The sequence below is a fragment of the Xenopus tropicalis genome, chromosome 7, assembly GCF_000004195.4.
Source record: "Xenopus tropicalis strain Nigerian chromosome 7, UCB_Xtro_10.0, whole genome shotgun sequence".
Taxonomy (NCBI): domain Eukaryota; kingdom Metazoa; phylum Chordata; class Amphibia; order Anura; family Pipidae; genus Xenopus; species Xenopus tropicalis.
This window is the reverse complement of record NC_030683.2, coordinates 82,080,390-82,104,607: the sequence shown is the minus strand read 5'-3', so window position 1 is coordinate 82,104,607 and position 24,218 is coordinate 82,080,390. Positions and strand designations below refer to the sequence as shown.

Genomic DNA, 24,218 nt, shown 5'->3' with positions numbered 1-24,218 from the left:
GGATCCCGATTGGCTGGATTCAGCAGTGCACCTCTGGGAGGAGGTGTGCTTAAGGTTTGGAGAAAAAATTCTAGGGGCGGCCCAGCAGTTGATAAAGGGAGCCCCTGTTGTTTTTGCCAGTGTTGGAAGAGAGATACAGAGTGAGCAGCCAGTACCACTGTTGTGAGTTCAGACTGAAAGGAAACATCTGCAGGGCTGCCAGGGATTACAAAGTCCTCTGTGGAATCTCTGTGTGTGTCTCCTGGTGTGAACAGGTATTGTTCATTTCCCTGCTACGTGGGAGCAGACACCTTTTCAAAGGGGAAGGTACTCTGGGGCAGGTAGCACTACATGGGGAGACTTAAGAGCTCTTGGGGAAGGGACTGAAATTATTTAAGGGTTGGGGTCTATACGGATCCAAGTTGGGACTGGGCACCTACAGAGATTGTGCCAGGAGTGGATAGACTGCACAAGCTCCTCAGGACAGGAGATTCAGTTATCACTAAAGCTGTTTTACTTTCTATTTCAACAGTTTTCTAAAGTTTAATATATTGCTGCAAAACTGTGTGTGATTATTCCTAGCGGAAAGTCCCATAATGTGTTTCTCAGTGTCCACTAGGTGGAGGCACTGCGCTAAAATCCCAGTTCCCAGTATCTTTATAATTCAACAGAGCAAATCTCCTGTACAAAACAAGTAATACAGCCCAACAGAAGTGAGTGTGCCAAGAAAGGGTTACAATTATATAATATTAACTCCATCCAAAAGGAACAACATAGGAGCGAGACACTTGACTTCCTAATAAAGAAGTGTGGTCCACTAGAGATCAATGGAGGTACCTACAAATACACTATGTTAATGACAAATACCTGAAGGATGCTATACGTAGGAATTGTACATGCCAATCCCGATGTACACTACAAATCCCATTAGACTACAAACCCTCACAGGTGAAAGATGGTTTAACGCATTAAAATATCTTTTGGGCCAAAATTGGGAGAAAAGGTTCTAATTGCGGAAAGTACTAAGGCCAACTAGGAAAAATGTATGTATGTATATCTTTATTTATAAAGCGCTACTTATGTACGCAGCGCTGTACAGTAGAATACATTAATACAAACAGGGGGTTAATAAGATAATAGATAAATACAAAGTATAATAATAAATACAGCAGCAATAAGTTAAGAGTCGAGGACACAAGAGGAAGGAGGTCCCTGCCCCGTAGAGCTTACAATCTATATGGGAGGGTAACTAAAAAGATGTTTTTTAGTTTTCTGGCACAAGTCGGAACTCTTGAAGAAAATATAAATGGCTTCTACAGAAATTGGGAACTACCGTTGCGGAACGATTGGCCAACAAAACAACACAAATGACAGCAGAGAAAACCAGATTTTAAGGTGAGCAAACACCACTTATGAGCTGCTTCTACATGAGCAACTCACTCCCACTAGGTGGCTACGTCATGCGTCACTGCGCATACGTGTAGTCGTGACGCTAGTCTCGCGTGATGAGATTTGTGACGTCGGGATTTTCTGTAAGACAGGAGGCTTGGAACCTGCAGTTCACAGTTTTGCGGGAGCTGTAGGTAGCGTTCCGGGACTGAGGGCTGTGTTGTGGAGCATGAAAGCTGTGTAGGGCAGGGATCATGCAGGGGCTCTAGCTACCTCCATCCCTCCCGAAACCTGCAGCTCGCTGACAGCAGGGGGCCCGGTAATCCAAATAAGTGCAGATCAAAAACCCACCGGGCCAGGACACCTGTCCAAGCTAACAACAGTAGGAACACAGGTTCTCAGTCCTTTAGCGATGGGTTATTCGTTTTCCGGTGTAGCACAGTACTACAGACTTCCTACTCCAACATAAAACAAAATAAATATGTAGTGACTCTGTTCTGAGCCAAGAAATTAAAAATGAATTCAGCTTCAGTTAGCTGCATCAGTGGCCCTCAGGCTGGGCTCTCCTCCCATTCATTAGGTATCATTATATGTGAATGCAGAAATAAACAGCTAGATTCAGTGTTTTATTGTATAGATGTGCACAGACAAAAGTGTGTTTTTTACTGTGGTTTGGAGAGTTGCCTTGTCTTAAAAAGTCAAGCAGTAATTTGCTTTGTTGTAGCTGGATTGTCATAGTGTGCCCAAGTGCCTTGATTTAAAATAAGATGCTTTTGTTTGATACCTCCAAGTTGTTAGTTTTCATGAGGACCATACTGTATGGCAACTCTAGTGAATTTAGAGAACAAGTTTTAAAAGACCTGTGTTGTAGGCCTAGGATTAATTTTCACTTTTGAGCAGTTTGGGTTTTCCTTTCTTATCTCATAGGCTTACTGGCTACAGAATGAGTCAAGGGGACACAAACTCAGCAGCTGTCCCTCTTGCTGCAGAGGACTTACAGGGAGATGACCGCTGGCTGTCACAGGTAAGAATTTAGAGAATAACTGTACATAGAAGAGGGCTTCATTTTCATTCTTTCAGTATGTGAAATTATGTGCACAACTAAACTCTTTTGTTGTGGAATTTCATGACTTATGGGCTTATTTTGGCATTTTATGGATATGTTGGAGTTTTATTCATTTATGTTAATATTTATCAAAGAGTGAAGTTTGAGCTCAACACAGTCTGCAACAGGAAAAACTCCGCTACCCTCTATTTGTTTCTGTGACATTTTTAAGGACATATTTATTAAGGGGGTTAACTTTCACCCTTTGATAAATACTCTCTAAAAAAAAATCCTATAGCAATGGATGGAGAGTGGTGGAACTTCACTTTGGCGGGCTGTGGCCAACTGTTTCGTAATATGCCCCTTATTGGGAAACTCTGAATTGTTTGGTTTCCTATTGCATTTATTTTAGTTGACTATGCCTACATACAGAGGCAGACACTAATAGGTGATAGGCTGTAATAGGTGAATTGGAGCATTATTATTTTTCTGTTTTTGCCTACAGTAGGTATTTATAAATAGCTGAATTTTTTTTACCATTTTCCAGCATCGTTTTGTGAATTCTCTTTAGTTCCTGCAAAGTTTTGTTTTAAATTAAATTTGTTTATATTAAGTATTTATACTATGTTTCCTCCCACAGCACAACAGATTTGTCCTGGACTGCAAGGACAAGGAACCAGATGTTCTGTTTGTAGGTGACTCTTTAGTGCAGCTAATGCAGCAATATGAGGTGAGACTTTACAAGCATTAAAGGGGCTTTTGAGCTATTTGCATTCTTTTTCTTCTGAAGTTTAAAAAATACATTCTGATTGCTGAAGTCAAGTTATAATTGTTATAACTTACCTTTCTTATGCCATTCAACTTCTAGTCTTGCCATTCAACTTAGTTGCTAGTGTATGTCATACCAGATGAAACTTTCAATACTGATTTTAAAAAAAAAAACACAAATTACAAAATAAAGAACAATTGCAAATTGTCTTGAAATGTCACTGTTTACATCATACTTAAACTTAATTTTAAGGACTATGACACAAGGAGCTACTTGTAGCCAGCTACTTGTCATAGCTACAAAATGTATAGATAATACTGAGATTTGTCTCTGCTAAAACACACATAGAGATAGTTATCAGTATTGTCTATTTTGTAGCCACGACAAGTAGTGTCATTGTCCTAAGGGCTGTGGCACACAGGGAGATTAGTCGCCCGCGACAAATCTCCTCGAAATGGCATCCCACCGGCGTACGGCATACGCTGCGCCACGATTTCCCCAAAATTGCGAAAGTTTCCGCTCAAGGCGCCGCGTATGCCATCCCACCAGCGATTTACATTTTCGCCGGTGGGATGGCATTTTGGGGAGTTTTGTTGCGGGGACTAATTTCCCTGTGTGCAACAGCCCTAAGGTTTACTGCCCCTTAAAACTGCAATTTTCTTCATCTGCTGCAAAACTTCAGTATGTTAATAGCTGTAATATGACCATAGCTGAAGGGCCCTGGATGGGCAGCCCTTAAAGCAACTTTGATACATGTTTCTTACAAGCAAGTCAGAGTAACTTTTGATAAGAAGGTAGGGTGAAATTAACTGCTTTCTCATTCTAAAATTGTATAGTTCTTATGTGCAGGTTATCAACACTGAAATCACAATCTTGGTATAAAAAGTGAATCGCTTTTACCCCTAATTTATATAAGGCTGGTGCATAAACTTGTGGAAGAGTTTAATCTTAACTTTCCAAACTTAAAGGAAAAGGAAAGTCATTTTGGCATTTTACGGCCAATAGATTGGCCACATTAGTGCCACCTAGAACAATATATTTATTCTGCAGAAAACTTTACTATACCTGAGTAAACAGCCCTAGAAGCTCCCTCTGATAGAAGCTGCCATTTTAGCTTGGTCTTGGTAGCTTCCTGCTGCAGTTATAGCAGTTGGAAGCTCAGATCACACATTCCTAAGGGAGGGGGCAGTGAGTTCTTATGCAGTCTTATGGGAGGGGGGAGCAGGAGAGAGGAGAGAACTGAGCAGACTCAAGCCCCAAACCCGACGAAGCCCTAAAAGAGAGGAAGTCTGATACTGAAGAACATGTTCCCAAAAAAGGAGACAAGAAATCCTGTATTTCTTTTGACAGAGAAGTCAGTGCAGCATTAGGGCTCTGGCACACGGGGGAGATTAGTCGCCCGCGATTAACTCCCTGTTCGCGGGCGACTAATCTCCCCGAGTTGCCTACCCCTGCCATCCCACCGGCGAACATGTAAGTCGCCGGCGGGATGGCAGACGCGGCGGGGCGATTTCCGGAAATCGGCGAAAAAGACTCGCGAGTCTTTTTCGGCGATTTGCGCGAAATCGCGCCGCCGCTTATGGCTGTATTTACATAGACCTTTCTGATAAAGCTTACTTAGTTTTTACCTTTCCTTCTCCTTTAACAAACATATCTAATCCTATAACCATCTCAGCTCAGTAGAGGGGCTAAGTTAAAGGGATTCTAAATTACACTGTTTATATAGCAAATAATTTACTGTACAGGTATGTGATCCCTTATCCGGAAACCAGATCTAGAAAGTTCCTAATTTTGGAAAGGCAATTGCCCGTAGCAAAAAATTCTAATTTTTAAAAATAATTTCCTTTTTCTCTGTAATAATAATACAGTGCCTTGTACTTAAATGGGACACATACCATAAATTTTTTACAATGCACTAACCATGTAAAATAGAAGGAAGTGCTTTTATTTTAATACCTTTGGGTTCAAATATGCCCATAACTGCTTTAAAACTGTGCTCTACCCAGACCTTATGCCAGCTTCCAGTTTAGACTCTTCAGTATGTGGCTGGGGCCCTGGCCCTGATAGACTTCAGCAAAGTTACTTAAAGTGCAGTGAATATGCATAGGGTGGGCGGGGCTTTGCAATGTCACAGGCAGTCCATTCCTGCTCTACTCATTCCTCTCTCTCCCCTCCCCCCCCCCCCAGCAGCACAAGCAGAGAGACACAACATAAGCAGGCTACTGTTGAGTAAAGCCTGTCAGTCAGTGCTGTGACCACTTCCTGTGGGAGATTGTAGCAACACTTCCATGTTTCATTTTGCTCTGGCTTCTGATTAGAGAGGTTGTGTATGCAGCTCTCATATAATGACAGTTTTAGGAGGTAAAATGCTTTCAAAACATCTTTCTTTCGGCATCATTTCACATTTTGAGGGAGGATGAATATTATAACCGAATATGAATTTAATATAAAATGTCTCCTTTATTCCCAACTAAGATATAATTAATCCTTATTGGAGGCAAAAACAAGCCTATTGGGTTTATTGTGCTAGACATTAGAACTGCTGTCGAAAAACCTATTGTTTCTTCTAATCCATGTAAATAGAGGAGTCCCAAGCCAGACTTTTTTACTGTTGAGTGCTATTCTTATATCTTCTACTTTTAGCAATACATGTGTCAGGTAGCTGCTATCTTGCTACCTTCCTATTTTTCTGCTGATCGGCTGCTGGGGGGGGAAAGGTAGGGGGTGATATAACTCCAACTTGCAGCGCAGCAATAAAGTGTGAGTGAAGTATATCAGAGCACAATTCACATGGCAAAATTAAATATAACAAAACTGTTTGTGCTTTTAAAAAAATGATTTTAATGCAGGATTCAGCTGGAAAAGCTCTATTAACTGCATTTTGAAAAAAAAAAAAAAAGTGCAGTGGCACACGCGGAAATTAGTCACTCGCGAGAAGTCTTTCCTACTGCAAACAACTAATCTCGCTGCAATGCTTTCCCACCACAAATCATGTAAATTGTCGTTGGAAAAGCATATATGGCACTTAGTTTTTACAAATTTACCTGATGTTTCCTTGTGAAGCAACCTTGCCTTGGGTAGATCTTATAATGTATAATGTATAGCAAACTCATTTTTTGGGGGCATTGATTTTAATATTCATTAATAACTTAGAGACTGATAATTCAATTCAAACTAAATATATACATTTTAGTGAAAACAAATGTAGCTTACTAGTAAATATTTATTAATATAATCATACATCTTAATTTGTCACGGTTTACCAAATCTTTTAAAATTTTAATTTCACTTCCAATACTGGAGGGCTTAAATTGGGTGTCTGTGGCCTTATATAAAATAAGTATTTTTCCTGTTTATTTTTATACTTCATAACTGCTATTTTTTAGATCTGGAGGGAACTTTTCTCGCCACTCCATGCATTGAATTTCGGTATTGGAGGTGACACAACCCGTCATGTCTTGTGGAGACTTCAGAATGGTGAACTAGAGAATATCAAGCCAAAGGTAATACATGCAATGCAACTAAAACAGTACTGTTAAAAGTGCAACATTTTGGCCATGTCAGCATTAAAAGTTGTCTGTTTAAGGGTATTTAAAAGCATATATTTGTTATGCAAGAGCTGAACTTTTGTATTTTTTTTTTGTAATTAAAAAAATCTTCTTTTAGCTCTGTGTTGCTTCTAAGGGCTGCAATGGATATTTTTAAAAGCAGAGAGCACTGAACCATAGAGAACAGAGAGCCATAGCTTTTTTAAGTAATCCGCATGTTTCGTTTCCAAGTGTTGATTCCCTAATAAATGATCCCATGGTAGCCTGAATCCACTGCTGCTCCCTAACTTGTGTGTCTGAATGTCATGCAAAATGTGGGATATATTGGTGATATTAAGATCATATGAAAGGATTTGATAAGCACATTCTTATTTGCATGGCTGAGAATATAATACCAATAGCACAGCTAATGTGGGAAACAGTGTGGGTGACTAACATATTTATACCCTTTCTAGTATTAACCACCAATTCACACTGTGTTTTTTGAATGTGTGGACAGTAATCCTCACTATCCCCACTGTTTTTTATTTGGCTGGGGTCATTGGAGCTATATCCTTTGGATTCCTTTTACACTGATATGCTTTGAGTGTATGGCACTAGGGTGTATATATTCATTAGAACGCTACACTATATATGTCTTATATTTTTCTCTGTTCTCCACTTTTGGAGTTTTTCAGCAACACATTGTATTTTGGTATTTATATAAGTCTTTTTCAAATTTTTATTATATTTTTATTACTTTGAAACACTTCAATTTTTTACTGTTTCTTTAAAAAAAATCATCTGCTGTCACCTGATGTCTTAATGTGACAGTAACTGCAGCCTAAGCCTTTACTGACAAGTACTGAACTATTTTCTGTTCCACTGAATTTATTTTTAAGAAAGCAGCCACACTGCTTTTAAATTGAAAGTAAAGAAGTAGGGCAGAAATGTTAATTATGTTTTGGGCTCCTGTACAAATATATAGAAAATAAACGTCACAGTATAAAACTGATGAGTAAATAATACAGATTATTGGTTCATGGTAAATTTTTGCTTGATAATTTGTAACCCCTAAGATTAGCTTCTTTACAGTTGCTCAGAGCGAACACAAAATCCAAGATGGGGAGCTTCTGTGAAAACTTTGAAGGCTTGGATCATTCCTAATATAGAGATTCATGGCACTTGCCATGTTTCTTTCTAGGGTTTAGTTCTCCCAAAATATTAGGAACTCCCCAGTGAAATAGATTGCTAAGTTTTTGTCCCCAGGCCAGTGCTCCTATTAGGAGAAAACTGCACCGGTCTGTGGAAAAAACTCTGCACTGAGCCAGCATTTTACTTAACTTCTTACCGGCATACCTTGTGAAAATGTGTGTTTATCCACGTGCAGTAGAGTAATCTACTGTACTTCGCATGTGCAGAACCCCAAAGGATAGATGATCTAAGGAGATGCCAGTGTGGCGCTTAGGTAGCTTTTCCATGGGCCCGTGCAGTTTTTTTTCTTAACCAGAGCACCGGTCAAAGGAAAAACTTAGTGAGCTATTTCACTGGGGGATATTTTACATGTCCTTTAAGGTTGCAGCTAAAGGTCTCAATCCCAACCAGAACTATTTGGCAACTATCACATATGGCATTACAGCAGCAGAGGAAATGACCATCTGCTGCCATCTACCCAGTGTTCCAGGAGCACTGGCACAGGCACAGCATTCACCAGGATGATTTTTGGATCAAAACAGTCACACCACAGCAAATGTGACATTAGCCTGAAAAGATAATACAAAGTGAACAGCATAACTTCATTGATTACTTTATGAATATTTTTTTTTAACTGTTTTCTACTTTTATCATGAGTCCAAATTACCATTACATGTGCTGTTTCTTAAAGCTAACCATTATTTGTTGGTGTCTGTACCCTTTAGGGCTGTGACAGACGGGGAGATTAGTCGCCGCGCCACAAATCTACCCGAAATGCCATCCCACCGGCTAGAATGTTAATCGCTGGTGGGATGTCATATATGGCACCGAAATCACCGAAGTTTCCTCTCAAGGCAACTTCGGCAAATCGCCGCGCCACGTATGCTGTCCCCCCCGGCGATTTACATTCTAGCCCGTGGGATGGCATTTCGGTGAGATTAGTCGCCCGTCTGTCACAGCCCTTAAACAAACATTCCCTGAATTTTATTCTGCCAATTCATAATGGTTTTACAAATGGCATTGTCTAGTCTAAATCAGTAATGTTTTACAAAAATTTCTGCCATAATGTAGGCTTTTTCCTACTGCTAAATACACATTCCACGCAGAATGGTAAGTATTAGATGTTAAAAGCTAATCATGTGAGAAAAATGGTTTCATAATCTGCTCATTTATTGTATGCTATAATCTTAATCCCATAATAGTGTTAACATGTGGAGACGCGTGTTTTATATTTAAAAGGATCTAGGAAAAATATCAAGGCCAGGCAAATGTAATTCACCTTTTTAAGACAGGGTTCAATTTCCTTTAGTGCTAAACTACACAGGAGATTTTGTAGGATGGTGTCAGATCAACAGATCACTTCCTACAAGTCGGATGTATTATGGATTAATCCAGCTTGCATTAGAGCTGTGGGCATCACATCTTGTAGTATTTTACAAATTTGCGTGTTGTTGCGTCACAAGATTTTGTGGGTCAGATAAAATCTGATCCACATAATCTGATCAAAATCTCCTGTGTAGTTTAGCCTTTAAATTCACTTATTGTTGGCAGCGGGAATCACATTAAAAACACATCATACAAATTTCATACAACTAACTTGAAAACATGCATGAGCAAGAGAAATGTTAAAATAAATGTGAGTGTTACTAAATAGACCAAACGTTCTTTTTAATTATTTTTCTGGTTATTGCTGTTTTTTGAGATGCAGTGCCCTCATCAATTATTTTTGCTTAATTTTTTTCCCATAATTTCCAAACTCTGAAGGTCATTGTCTTATGGATTGGGACCAATAATCATGAGAACTCAGCTGAAGAGGTGGCTGGAGGTGTGGAGGCCATTATAAATGTCATCAACATACTGCAGCCACAAGCCAAGATTATTGTCATGGTAAGGAGGCGATATCTGGTTGTTATATATCTATATATATATATAGATTAAGACATGGGATGGCAGTTTGTTACCTTGTTTTTCTAAACAAATAAGGTGACAGCATACAAAGAAACAGTTTAAATTGCTTCCCATTATCAATATGTTTGTTGCTTATGGTACACATACAGCAGAAATCCATCTTTTCATTTATTCTCGTTATTATTTGAGAAGGATTTTAAGCTCAATGTTTTCATACAGGGCATAACTTTTTTCCATATCTCATTGGTAACACTCTTTTTCAGGCTTTGCTGCCACGTGGAGAAAAGCCAAACCCACTACGTGAGAAGAATGCTCGTGTGAATCATATCTTGCGCTCATGGTTGCCTCGTTTACCAGGCGTGCAGCTGTTAGATGTGGACAATGGCTTTGTGCACTCAGATGGCACCATCTCCCGGCATGACATGTTTGATTTCCTTCATCTAACTGCAGCTGGTTATGCAAAGGTCTGCAGACCACTCCATGAACTAATCATGCAACTTCTTGAGGAAACTCCAGAGGAAAAGCAGGTCACCCTAGCCTGACCCCCTGTTTTGCCTCCTTTTCCTGTTGTTGGTTTTACATCATTGGCTGCCCCCCATGCTCAATACAACTGCATCAGCTGTATATTGACATACTCCATATGTATACACAAGACTTGCATTCACCTGTTACATATCTTCTTGTAAATTCCCTTTACTGTCTATCTTTGCTAATGGCAGTACAAAGGATGCCTCCTCTGCAGATCCTGATGTGTAATGTGGAGTTCAGGTTTCACAGAAGAGGCAACAGCATGATAATTTATTGACAATAAAGGGCATTGTATAAAACCAACAAAGTTTGGCTTATCATGCCCGAGTAAACAGTCATAAAACCAGTAGAAGGGCATGTAAAGTAATTATATTTGCATGATTCTCTAAAATTGTTTACATTATGAGGTATCACTAAAACATCTGCTAGTCTTGCATTTTAACAGCGAGACTGTCAAATGCATCTCTAACCATTTAACAGGGTGTTTTTTTGTTTTGTTTTTGCAAGCACTGAGTAGATAATGGTTGTATATTTGACTTCTGTGCTTCTCAAAACACACTGGCATGAAAAAGGTTAAATATATAAACATTCTGCCAGATTAATTCTGCCACATGGCAACCCCTTGTAATTTGTTTATTTTATTATATTTTGTTCTGGTGTCTGTCTTAACCTTGAGCAGGGCCAACTCAGGCTGGAATTTTGTTTATGTATATATTTTGCTTGTATGATTCCTGTGATTGAGAATGTCTGGCCTGACCAAGGGACCAACGATTCCAAGCAGACTTATCATAAAAACTATGATTAAAAATGGTGGAATAATCTCATAGATTAGTTTGTTACAAACTAGGTTGAAAATGCAGTGCATCATTCTTAGCTAAAGAGAGAGAGGTGAAGCATAATGCAAGATTAAATAAATATTATTTTAAAGGCATCCTCTTTGTTTTTTGCAGCTCTTAAATGTTAAATGGAGGCATTGTTGTCAAACTTTTTCAGCTCAAGCCCCCCATTGGAGCTCCATCTCTTAGGTCAGGGCCCCACTTAGCTAATGACAGAAATAGGAAAGCATGGGCATATGAGTAATTCATTTATAGTTCAAGAATATCAGTATAATACAGTATAAGTTTTTACCCCAAATCTTTCTAAGTGACCTTCAAGTTGGGCTCTTGTGTATCTAGGAGAATATCAGCATTCTCCTTAAGTCTTACCTTTACTGGCATCCAGGCTGAGCTTTCCAGGGGGACCCGCCCAACATTTGGGGAACACTTGTGTAGATAGTTTACTTGAAAGGGAGCTGCCTATTTTTAAAAATGGCATGCACTATTTAAACGTGACTTCAGCTTGTATGTAAGCTTGCTTATTTTCACACATGATGATGCCAAGGCTTCATTAATTGGATTGCGACTGATTATTCCAAATTTAGCTGATTACAAATGAATGAGATTGTTAGTCAGTTTGGTTGGTTATTTGCCTGAATTGTTTCACTGCTTATGTGTCCCTTAGCTACTGCTAGGGGACTAAACATCCTGCAGTCCAATAGATGAATGGTGCTCTGAACTGAAAATGCATTTAGCTGATGATTCTATCTTATTTTGTGCAGAGTTCAGTTGGTTGACAACAAAATGATTGGTTGCTCCTCCCTTCTGCTTCCTGACTACTTAGTCGTTACTTCAGCATTGCTCAGTTTAATTGTTTGGAATGGCAACTAGGCTGTTCACCAGCTTTAGGAAGCGGCATTAATCTCAGCTGCCCTTTCTGTTGGTTAACCATTTTGTGTACATAAGGCATCATTGAGAGTTATAAGCAGTTTATTCTGGCCAGCTGTTCTATGTGGAGATCCCCATTGTTATCAAGTTTCCAATACATTAATTGCAAAATGTCAGTGGTTATAAAGTTGTCAGTGTAATTGCTATTAAAGGAAAACTATACCCCCGGAATGAATACTTAACCAACAGATAGTTTATATCATGTTAAGTGACCTATTAAAGAATCTTACCAAACTGGAATATATATCAGTAAATATTGCCCTTTTACATCTGTTCCCTTGAGCCACCATTTTGTGGTCATCTGTGTGCCTTGGCTTGTTTGCATGTACCATGAATCGTATGATCCCAGGAGGTGGCCCTTAATTCTTAAGATGGCAAGTTTCTATTTAGGATTACCTAATGGCACATACTACTAAAAAAGTATATTTTTATGAAAATGTTTTTTTAGATAAAGCAGGGTTTTACATATGTGTTGCTTTAGGTAATATTTTTTTGTAGATACCTACATTGTTTGGGGGTATTGTTTTCCTTTAAAAGCTTTGTATGTCCAACTCTTTACAATTTCTGTATTCCTGGCCTGAATTTGTATTTTGAACTATACCTGGAGGTGAACTGACTCTTAAATTGTTTCAGTAGTCTGACCTAGTGCATGTAAAGGGGAAAACAAATACAGTTTTCAGTTGCAATTTCACTTTACAAATAACTTTAAATCTATTTGTGATTTGCAATTAATATATATTGGAAACGTATTTAGAATTACATTTTATTGTAATTACATTTTGGTTAGAGGGACCGTTAAATCAAACTAGCATCTGTGTTCCCTTGCAACCTTACTTTGTCTTTTATATATATAACCAACACATAAGGCAGCATATGCATCAGTACATTTTCTTAAGATGCTTAGGCATGTTGCCCTGCAACACCAAATACACTGCCTTGCCATAAATGTGCCATGACAGCACAGTTCTCTTATTAACATCATGCTGTTGTGTTCTTACGAAGAGTCAATATGTGTGTAGGATGTCTATAATGTTGCTGAGAAATACAGATATATATATATATATAATATATGGTCATATGTGTTACAGCCAGAAACTACTGCTAAGCCATCTTTTTTCAAAAGGGACAAGGTTTAATTTACAATCAGAATTTGGGGAGGATGGATTTCCTGTACTGATAGATTTTCCTGTATCTATCTGTGTTTTAGCTCTGTATAACTTACAATTATCTTTTATCACTGAGCTTGCATTTCTGTGTATCGCCTAAGAAATGATCCACCCTTTATTAATGTGACAGATGTGTATGGAGCGGCATTATAAAATTCTTATTTGAATGTTGCCCATGTCTGCTTTTTTTCGAGTCGAGAGGTAAGGATTGGGGGCATCTCATTTGGGTTATATTTTCTTGGATCATTCTAAAAATGCATACCACTGTGACTAGACTATTAGAGATAATATTCATTATCTGCAAAACTTTAAAAAGACTACTCAGTTTTCAATGACATATACAATAGACCAGTGTTTGGCACTTTTATTAAGTATCCCTTACCTTATTGATATATTGTTGTATTACTATTTTAGGAATACTGTCATGGGATTTTTTTTTTTTCAAAACACATCAGTTAATAAAACTTCTCCAGCAGAATCCTGAACAAAATCATTGAAAAACATAAATAGATTTTTTTATATTTAATTTTGGAATCCCACACAGAGCTAGCCATGTTCTTCATGTTCCAGGGTGCCACAACCATGTGACCTGTGGTCTGATAAACTTCAGTCACACTTTACTGCTGAGCTGCAAGTTGGAGTGATATCACCCCCCTCCCAGCAGCGATCAGCAGAACAATGGGACAGTAGCAAGATAGCAGCTCCCAGTAGATATCAGAATAGCACTCAATAGTAAGAAATCCAAGTCTGGCTTGCAACGCCTCCATTTTGTAGGAGAAACAATATCTGAAAAGCAGTTCTAATGTGTAGCGCTGGCTCCTTCTAAAAGAGATGGTTGTCTACACATCAATATTACAACTAAAAATAATTGCTGGTTCAAGAATTAAATTCTAAACAGTAGAGTAAATTATTTGCTATGTAAAATGTCTAATTTAGAAATAAAATGTATACCATAAAAATCATGACAATATCCCTTTAAAGTGTTAGTTCAGCTTTAAGCTATATGTTATTACGATTTAGACAGTTCTATTCTGATTTGATATTCAATTTGCAGTTGGTATTTATTTTTTGTGTGTTTTTTTTTTAAATTGGTTTATGTTTGATAGAGAATTTCATCAGCTATTATGGCCCAGTTTACCCTGAAAACCCCCTTAAAAGAAAGTTATAAGTTACGTAAAATAATGTTTAAATAGTATAAAAATTGTAGTCTCAAATCTTAGGCTGGAAAAAGCCACAAGAAGGAAATAACTCAAAAATAAAAAATGAAGAGCAACTGAAAAGTTGCTAGGACATTGTATAACATAGTAAAAGTTAACCTAAAGGTGAACTAACTTTATATAGAGGCACAGAGCTGTTCTTGGTAAGCAAAACCATAGTACTTATACCACATCCAGGTAAAATTATAGTAATACAAGTCAACAGGAATGCATTATTTCAGTAAGATAAAGAGCTTAATATATACAGTGGTGTGAAAAACTATTTGCCCCCTTCCTGATTTCTTATTCTTTTGCATGTTTGTCACACTTAAATGTTTCTGCTCATCAAAACCCGTTAACTATTAGTCAAAGATAACATAATTGAACACAAAATGCAGTTTTTAAATGAAGGTTTACGTTATTAAGGGAGAAAAAAAACTCCAAATCTACATGGCCCTGTGTGAAAAAGTGATTGCCCCCCTTGTTAAAAAATAACTTAACTGTGGTTTATCACACCTGAGTTCAATTTCTGTAGTCACCCCCAGGCCTGATTACTGCCACACCTGTTTCAATCAAGAAATCACTTAAATAGGAGCTACCTGACACAGAGAAGTAGACCAAAAGCACCTCAAAAGCTAGACATCATGCCAAGATCCAAAGAAATTCAGGAACAAATGAGAACAAAAGTAATTGAGATCTATCAGTCTGGTAAAGGTTATAAAGCCATTTCTAAAGCTTTGGGACTCCAGCGAACCACAGTGAGAGCCATTATCCACAAATGGCAAAAACATGGAACAGTGGTGAACCTTCCCAGGAGTGGCCGGCCGACCAAAATTACCCCAAGAGCGCAGAGACAACTCATCCGAGAGGCCACAAAAGACCCCAGGACAACATCTAAAGAACTGCAGGCCTCACTTGCCTCAATTAAGGTCAGTGTTCACGACTCCAAGAGACTGGGCAAAAACGGCCTGCATGGCAGATTTCCAAGGCGCAAACCACTTTTAAGCAAAAAGAACATTAAGGCTCGTCTCAATTTTGCTAAAAACATCTCAATGATTGCCAAGACTTTTGGGAAAATACCTTGTGGGCCGACGAGACAAAAGTTGAACTTTTTGGAAGGTGCGTGTCCCGTTACATCTGGCGTAAAAGTAACACAGCATTTCAGAAAAAGAACATCATACCAACAGTAAAATATGGTGGTGGTAGTGTGATGGTCTGGGGTTGTTTTGCTGCTTCAGGACCTGGAAGGCTTGCTGTGATAGATGGAACCATGAATTCTACTGTCTACCAAAAAATCCTGAAGGAGAATGTCCGGCCATCTGTTCGTCAACTCAAGCTGAAGCGATCTTGGGTGCTGCAGCAGGACAATGACCCAAAACAAACCAGCAAATCCACCTCTGAATGGCTGAAGAAAAACAAAATGAAGACTTTGGAGTGGCCTAGTCAAAGTCCTGACCTGAATCCTATTGAGATGTTGTGGCATGACCTTAAAAAGGCAGTTCATGCTAGAAACCCTCAAATAAAGCTGAATTACAACAATTCTGCAAAGATGAGTGGGCCAAAATTCCTCCAGAGCGCTGTAAAAGACTTGTTGCAAGTTATCGCAAACGCTTGATTGCAGTTATTGCTGCTAAGGGTGGCCCAACCAGTTATTAGGTTCAGGGGGCAATTACTTTTTCACACAGGGCCATGTAGGTTTGGATTTTTTTTCTCCCTAAATAATAAAACCCCTCATTTAAAAACTGCATTTTGTGTTTCTTGTGTTATCTTTGACTAATAGTTAAATGTGTTTGATGATCAGAAACATTTTGTGTGACAAACATGCAAAAGAATAAGAAATCAGGAAGGGGGCAAATAGTTTTTCACACCACTGTATAAGGGACTATGTATTTTTAGTGAGTGGTCAAAAGGGGGTTAGAGTTTCTCTAAAGTCTTATTCAATATGCAAACTAAGAGCACTGGTATGAGACGAATGGCCTGTGAGCTAAACCGCTGGATATTGTGTGATCTAGCACTTGTCATGAAGTTCTAAGTAAAAATAAATGGGACTTCCTCTCGCCTTTATATTGGCAAACTTCCCCATGCACCTGCCAAGAAAAGACATCATCAGTTAAAATTTTCAGTCCGGACAGGCAAACTGGCCTAATTGAATTTCAGAGACAAAACTGACTCTCAAGGATGCCATACATGCCAGTTTTATGTAGTAATTATGGATGTGATGCACCAAATCCAGGCCCCCAAAATGTGCTGAAAAAGACATCCTCGGCTTATCGAGTATATACGGCAACACCCCCCCGTGGACAGACGGGTCCTGTACTTGGTAATGTGCTTAATAATTAGTGATGTGATTTTTGTCACAACTCACTGAAACTTGTTTATTACCGTATATACTCGAGTATTTTTTTTTCAGCCCCCAAAATGTTCTGAAAAAGACATCCTCGGCTTATAATCGAGTATATACATAGTACATAGTTACATAGGGTTGAAAAAAGACCAGTGTCCATCAAGTTCAACCCATCCAAGTAAACCCAGCACACACAACCCACACCTACCAATCTATACACTCACATACATAAACTATAAATACAACCACTAGTACTAACTGTAGATATTCGACAGCACCCCCCACCCCTGTGGACGGACGGGTCCCGCCGTCGGGCGCGTGTGCCCGCCCGCTGTCAGGAAACGTCTATCCACGGTGGTGGGGGGTGCTGTCGTATATACTCGATTATAAGACGGGGTTTGCTGCCGTATGTGAGGAGCGCGTGCATGCCGTTGGGACCCGTCCGTCCACGGGGGGGGGGGGAGTCAAGGGAAGCGCCTATGTGAGGAGCACGCCTTGTATATGAGAAGCACAGGGAACTGTTGTGGCACTGTTCTGATCCAGTGATTACTCTGAGGGTGACGGTAACCAAAGCGCACTTGTAGTTGTATCAACTACAGCTGCTCATAGCCTATTACAAGTGTTGTAGGTAGGCCCTATCACATTCTGCTGGTAACCTAAACTACTATTAGACTGAACATGTATTTATAAATTATATAATGTGTCACTTCTTTGTTAATTGAGCCCTAAATACAATGTCCTCAAACTTGCATATGTCAACATTTTGGTACTGTATACTATAAATCTTCCACAAAAAGGAGTTTGAAGATACAGTATAAATGAGAGCTCAGCAAGTGCAGGGCACAAACTTTTTTTTGGGGGGAACAAAAACTTTATAAATTATTACAATTATATCACACAAACCATAAAGCGGTACATAAATGCACTGAATATTAAATATTACAAACTTATGGCAGGCAGTGCTACATTTACTACAGTCACAGTTAAAGGAACAGTAACACCAAACAATTTATATATTTTAAAGAAATTAAACTATAATTTACTGCTGCCCTTCACTGGTAAAAGTTTTGTGTTTGCTTCAGAAACATTATTAGAGTTTATATAAGGGCTCTGGCACACGGGGAGATTAGTCGCCCGCGACAAAACTCCCTGTTCAAGGGCGACTAATCTCCCCGAGTTGCCATCACCTGCCATCCCACCGGCGAAAATGTAAGTCGCCGGTGGGATGGCACACGCGGCGGCGCGATTTCGGCAAATCGCCGAAGTTGCCTCACGAGGCTTTTCGCCGATTTCCTGAAATCGCGCCGCCGCGTGTGTGCCATCCAACCGGCGACTTACATTTTTGCCGGTGGGATGGCAGTTGATGGCAACTCGGGGAGAGTAGTCGCCCGCGAACAGGGAGATTTGTCGCGGGCGACTAATCTCCCCATGTGCCAGACCCCTAAACCCTGGAGTGTAGCCATGGTAAAACTGGGGTGTTTGCTTCAGGAACACTAGTATAGTTGTATTCTACAGGATTTATCTGTTAGCTGCTATATAACCTGTGCCTTTTCTTCTTTTGAATGGCTGCCCCCGTGGCTACACAGCAGCTTATTTATATAAACTATACTAGTGTTCCTGAAGCAAACACCCCAGTTTTACCAATGCAGGGCAACAGTACGTTATATTTCAATTACTTTAAAACACTTTCATTTTTTGGTGTTACTGTTCGTTTAATATGCACATTGTGCTTGCTCATAGGATTGCAGATCAGGTGTAGATTTGGGTTCTCCCAGGTACTCTGTCTGATATATTATAATCTGGTTGCTGGAGGTGTTCTCCCCAGACTTAGCACTTCCATTGGCCACATGAAGAAGGTGCATTTGCCACTGTGTTTAGAGTATGTTACAGCAAAGCTACACAGTATTTGTAAATGCACTTGGGCTATAAGTGGGTGCTTTATGTATACAATAAGCTATATAAGGGATACATAGGGAAGGGCCTATGTGAGGAGCGCCCGCCCGCCGTCGGGACCCGTCCATGGGGGGGGAGTCAATGGAAGTGCTTATGTGAGGAGCACGCCTTGTATATGAGAAGCACGGGGAACTTGTTATGGCACCGCATATGTGAGTATATAGTTTATATACTTGTATATATACACTATACTTATACATTATATAGTGTAAAATATATACTATATACTTATATATATAAGCTTCCTTAGCCTTTCCAAACTTGCCTGACAGTTAAAAAAAAAAAAAAACACCCTAGGCTTATAGTCGAGTCAATAAGTTTTTCCAGTTTTCTTAGGTAAAATTAGGTAAGTCGGCTTATACTCGAGTATATACGGTATTCTTTTATATGGTCATGAAACTTCTCAGTCACTTATAATATCCTTGTAGTTTACAACAGATAGTACATTGGTCACTATATGAATGCTTGAGACCTAAGATTTTCCGAATGAGAATTTTTTTCTCTGAATGTTAATCGCTATTTAAATTTACAAAATAAAATTAACAAATGTAAACAAATAAAACCAATTTCTGTGGTATGAGATGCAGCAACAAAGGGCTGAAAATATAAGGCATAACGAAAAGGAAATTGATATTTGGCTATGCAAAAAAATTCCATAATTTACGGTTTTCTCAGTAAATATCTAATGGGGCTATTGAAATAAAATTTACACTAGATGTCGGTAACAACCCAAGTAATCCACATATACAAAAGAATCAAAACAAATTTGTCCATAAATTAAGTTGTGTGTAGTAAAGTGGAATGACACAAATGTATTTAATACTAACTAAAAGACTTTGTAGGTAATGACAGCTTCAAGGCGCCTCCTGTATGGAGAAACTAGTCGCATGCATTGCTCAAGTGTGATTTTGGCCCATTTTTTCCACACAAACTGTCTTCAAATCTTGATGGTTCCGGGCGCCTCTTCAATGATTTCTGATTTTCAATTGGATTCAATTGGATTCAAGTCGGGTGATTGACTGGGCCATTCTAGCAGCTTTATTTTCTTTCTCTGAAACCAATTGAGATTTTCCTTTGCTGTGTGTTTGGGATCATTGTCTTGCTGAAATGTTCACCCTAGTTTCATCTTCAGCATCCTGGTAGATGACAGCAGATTCTTATAAAGAATGTGCTGGTACATTTCTCCATTCATCCTTCCTTCAATTATGTGAAGTCTGCCAGTACCATATGCTGAAAACAGCCCCACATGATGTTCCCACCTTGGATCTTGGACAACTCTTCTGATTATTGTTTTGACTCCTCTGTCAGAAATATTAGGAGGAGTACCTGGTCATGACTGGTTTAGGGTGAAATGATGTTCTTTTCACTTCTGAATTATGGCCCCAGCAGTGCTCACTGGAACATTGAGTAGCTTAGATATGTTTTGCAACAATAAGGGCCGTAACAGACGAGGAGATTAGTCACCCGTGACAAATATCCCTTGTCGCGGGCGACTAATCTCCCCGAAATGCCATTCCACTGGCTAGAATGTAAATCGCCGGTGGGTACGCGGAGCGCCGATTTGCTGAAATCGCAGAATTTGCCCTGAGAGGAAAGTTTGGTGATTTTGGCAAATCGCTGCACCGCATTTTTTACATTCTAGCCAGTAGTATGGCATTTCAGGAAGATTTGTCGTGCAGCAACTAATCTCCCCGTCTGCCACAGCCCTTAGATTGCAAAGGTCTTGAGAGAGCTCTTGGCTTTTACCCATCATGAGATGTTTTTTGTGTGATACCTTGGTAATGAGAAACATTTTTATAGGTTATCAGTTAGGACTAAGGCTGATGCCACACCAGGCGTAGGGCTGATTTTTTCGGCAAGCGGAAAAACGCTTGCCGAAAATTCAGCCCTACGCCTGCTACTTGTGCCTGCACCCGAAAGAATGGGATACGCTCGGGTGCAGGCACATGTAGCCGATATACGCACGAAAACGCGAGAGAATGCAAAGTCTCGCGTTTTCGTGCGTATATCGGCTACATGTGCCTGCACCCGAGCGTATCCCATTCTTTTTTTCCGCTTGCCGAAAAAATCAGCCCTACGCCTGGTGTGGCATCAGCCTTAACCAGCTAATATTAATTTGCAATGAAGTGGGCAGGAATGTTTTCTAATTACTAACAGATTTCAGCTGGTTTCTTGGCTTTCCATGCATTTTTGCACTGCTATTTCTTCATGTGTTCACTACTTATTGCCTGTGTCGCTGTACTTTATTAAACATAACTTAATTTAAAGACTCATTTGTTTTGATTTCTTTGAATTACTTACTTGGGTTGTTGCCAACATCTGGTGTAAATTAAATGTCAATAGCCCCATTAGACATATATTTACTGAGAAAAACATCAACGTGCATTTATTTCCCCGCTGTATACAGAGTTACATGACCATATAAATTCATGAGGCTGCAGGCCAAATGCTTTTATACAGGTCACATAACTCCAAAGTGACTTCTGATATCTTTATAAATTTAAGTAGGGGGTACATTATGCATTATAATCTGCAGCTTCTTTGTGAAGTGTGTTACTCCCTAAGGATTTCTAGCTTTGCTTTATGTATTACAAAATTACACTTTTTAGACTGTTTTGCCTTTGTCTCCTTTGCTGATTTCACTTTTCTCGTTGTGTTTCCTTGTTATCCCTTCTATAGGGCCTAGTACCTGCATTTGAATTCAATCTGTTTTTTTCTGCTTCTTGCTTTATAGCCGGCCATTGGGTGACATCATCAGTTGCAGGTTAAAGAGAGCGGAGGAGGGGGAAAGGCAAGGGCAAGAGAAAGATCAGTAGGAGAAGGCGAGAGGGGGTGCAAGACTTGAGAGGGAAGTTGAGTAAAACTTGAGACAGTTAGTGGAAGGGAAGCAAGACCAGAAAGGGACTGTGAGAGGGGGAGGGACACCAGAGAGGCAGCATACAAGGGAGGGGAAGCCAGACTGAGCAGACTTTAAAGGAACAGTAACACCAAAAAATGAAAGTGTATAAAAGTAACTAAAATAAAATGTGCTGCTGCCCTGCACTGGTAAAAGTTGTGTGTTTACTTCAGAAAGTCTACTATAATTTATATAAATAAGCTGCTATGTAGCCATGGAGGCAGCCATTCAAAGGAGAAAAGGCACAGGCACATAGCAGATAACAGATAAAACACTATTGTATTCTACAGAACTTATCTGTTATCTGCTGTGTAACCTGTGCCTTTTCTCCTTTTTTCCAGCTTGAATGGCTGCCCCCGTCTTACTGTAGTAAACACACTAGTTTTACCAGTGCAGGGCAACAGTGCATTATATTTTTATTACTTTAAAGCTCTTTCATTTTTTGGTGTTACTGTTCCTTTAAAGGAACAGTAACACCAAAAAATGAAAGAGCTTTAAAGTAATAAAAATATAATGTACCGTTGCCCTGCACTGGTAAAACTGGTGTGTTTGCTACAGTAACACTACTATAATTTATATAATAAGCTGCTGTGTAGCCAGGGGGGCAGCCATTCAAGCTGGAAAAAAGAAAAGGCACAGGTTACATAGCAGATAACAGATAAGTTCTGTAGAATACAATAGTGTTTTATCTGTTATCTGCTATTTGCCTGTGCCTTTTCTCCTTTGAATGGCTGCCTCCATGGCTACATAGCAGCTTATTTATATAAATTATAGTAGACTTTCTGAAGTAAACACACAACTTTTACCAGTGCAGGGCAGCAGCACATTATATTTTAGTTACTTATATACACTTTCATTTTTTGGTGTTACTGTTCCTTTAAGGCCCAGGGAGCAAAACTTGAGACAATGGGTGAGAGGAAACGGGAGCAAGACCTGAGAGGTACTGTGCGATGGGAAATGGGAGACTGAAGAGAGGGCACAGCTGTGCCAGTCCCAGTGAAATTCTCTTCCATAAGGGGGCCTGCCGCATAGAGAACTTGTGTAAATTATGTTTACATTTTACATAACTTACCCAAAAACTGTGTAGAAACTTACTTAACTTTCCTAGAAAATTACGTAACTTCCCTGTCAAGCTTAACACAATGCAGAGTAGCCTTGCCAGGGGCAGGCAGGGATAAACTCCACTGACCAACAATGAATACAAAAAACTAAAGAGTTATTAGCACATGAATTATTAATATTAACTAAATGAACCACTTATTATAGCATAAAGTCAGCTGTTTATATTGGTAGCTATTTTACTGTTACTTTCAAGAGAAAGGGCACACAAGGCCCAAAAAATGTCATGTAGTAGTAGTCTGCAATAACATTTTTTCCCACAGCAGTTAATCTGCCTAACAAGTGCTCTCCTCAATCCTAAAATTCATTTATTAAACTGTGAGTGGTTTAGGTTTGTAGCTGGATGGATCAGGAGAGAAATGATGGGGAATTATACATTTACTGGCAAGTAAATTGCCAGTACATTTGTTGGTCTGGCTGATGTTTCACCAGGTGACAACCCTAGCTGCTGCTCATCTTCATTTCTTCATCTATTAATGCACCATGTACCTGTGTACAAGGTGAACAGGCAGATGACATATTCCTTGTAACACCTGCAATCCAACAACATAATAGGATGGTATTTAAAACCTAGCAACCTAGCTAACATAGGTACCCAGGGGATTAGGCAACATGACTGGAAGTGGCCAAAGTGGCCAACAAATTTGGGTATAAAGGTCCCGCATTATTCCACAGAAAATGACTTTTTATCATTGCCTCAGCCCTTCTCTTTACAAAGAAATAACAGAGATGGGGACATATTTGGGTTATAAAGTTCTCAAGGTGCCTCAGCTTGCACACGGTTCTAGGGAAGCTCATACAAATCTAAGCCATTCCTGCACCTTAGGCCATGACAGCCGCAGCACAGTCACCACCTATATACCCCATGACTATATGTGCTAAAAGAGACTGCAGGGCCGACGTACAGACCTACAAACGGGTGGTAAGAATTTTTTTTCTATGGAGAAATCAGAATGAAGGCACTCTCGCCAACAGATTGCTGGACATAGAATTATTATTTAGAAAAGAAAGGAAGAATTGATATGACAGAGAGCTGACTAGTAACGAGCCACAACGTGCTACCAAAACAGAATGACGCTTCAGACACAGTGCATTTACGGCCGCTTTAAGGTGTCTCGTTACGTCACGGGCTGGCCTGCCTTCCCTCGCCTGGTTCTTCCGGCTACATAGGATGCGAGAGAAAGAGTAAGGAGACTGAGCCGTAGGGACTGCTGTTCAGATACATAATCTTACATGGCGGGCTGGTTTGAGAGAACTCCGGGATAGCTAAAGCAAAAGACCGAGACCTCGGGAAGCCCTGGAGGGGGAAGGTATAACGGAGGCTGCGCTGCTCGGACTGGATAAGACAACACTGTTCTCATATCGGTGTTTGTGAATTCTTGTGATTTGTGCCTAGCTCGCTTAAACCCAGGTGTCCCAATGCCCAACTGCAGGACTGGTAC

General features: G+C 39.6%; 3 protein-coding genes across 18 annotated transcripts in view; 2 read left to right on the top strand and 1 right to left on the bottom strand.

Annotated features, from left to right (window-relative positions):
- sik3 (SIK family kinase 3) overlaps positions 1–3,279 on the bottom strand; it is a 119,697-nt gene extending 116,418 nt beyond the window's left edge. The window contains exon 1 of the mRNA XM_031905597.1: positions 3,257–3,279. The gene's annotated coding sequence lies outside the window, so the exon portion shown is untranslated. The remainder of the gene's footprint in view (positions 1–3,256) is intronic.
- Positions 1,449–13,439, top strand: pafah1b2 (platelet activating factor acetylhydrolase 1b catalytic subunit 2). Of its 7 annotated transcripts, none has more exons than XM_004916082.4 (6): positions 1,449–1,511; positions 2,296–2,392; positions 3,054–3,143; positions 6,569–6,685; positions 9,668–9,790; positions 10,075–13,439. In XM_004916082.4, the coding sequence occupies exons 2-6, from the start codon at positions 2,312–2,314 to the stop codon at positions 10,351–10,353; spliced, it is 690 nt and encodes a 229-aa protein (XP_004916139.1). In that variant the 5' UTR covers positions 1,449–1,511; positions 2,296–2,311; the 3' UTR covers positions 10,354–13,439. The 7 variants fall into 7 exon arrangements, with proteins under 7 accessions (XP_004916139.1, XP_004916134.1, XP_002932955.1 ...); XM_004916077.3 differs by having other exon boundaries at positions 1,476–1,558; XM_002932909.4 differs by having other exon boundaries at positions 1,487–1,562.
- A 10,432-nt stretch (positions 13,440–23,871) lies between these two features.
- The window catches only part of sidt2 (SID1 transmembrane family member 2), a 40,282-nt gene continuing 39,935 nt past the window's right edge, over positions 23,872–24,218 (top strand). For 5 of the 10 annotated variants that reach the window (XM_012967030.3, XM_012967039.3, XM_012967038.3 and 2 more), the window contains exon 1: positions 23,913–24,214. The gene's annotated coding sequence lies outside the window, so the exon portion shown is untranslated. Of the gene's footprint in view, positions 24,215–24,218 lie in introns of all 10 variants that reach the window. The other 5 variants (XM_012967032.3, XM_012967031.3, XM_012967035.3 and 2 more) reach the window with 4 other exon arrangements.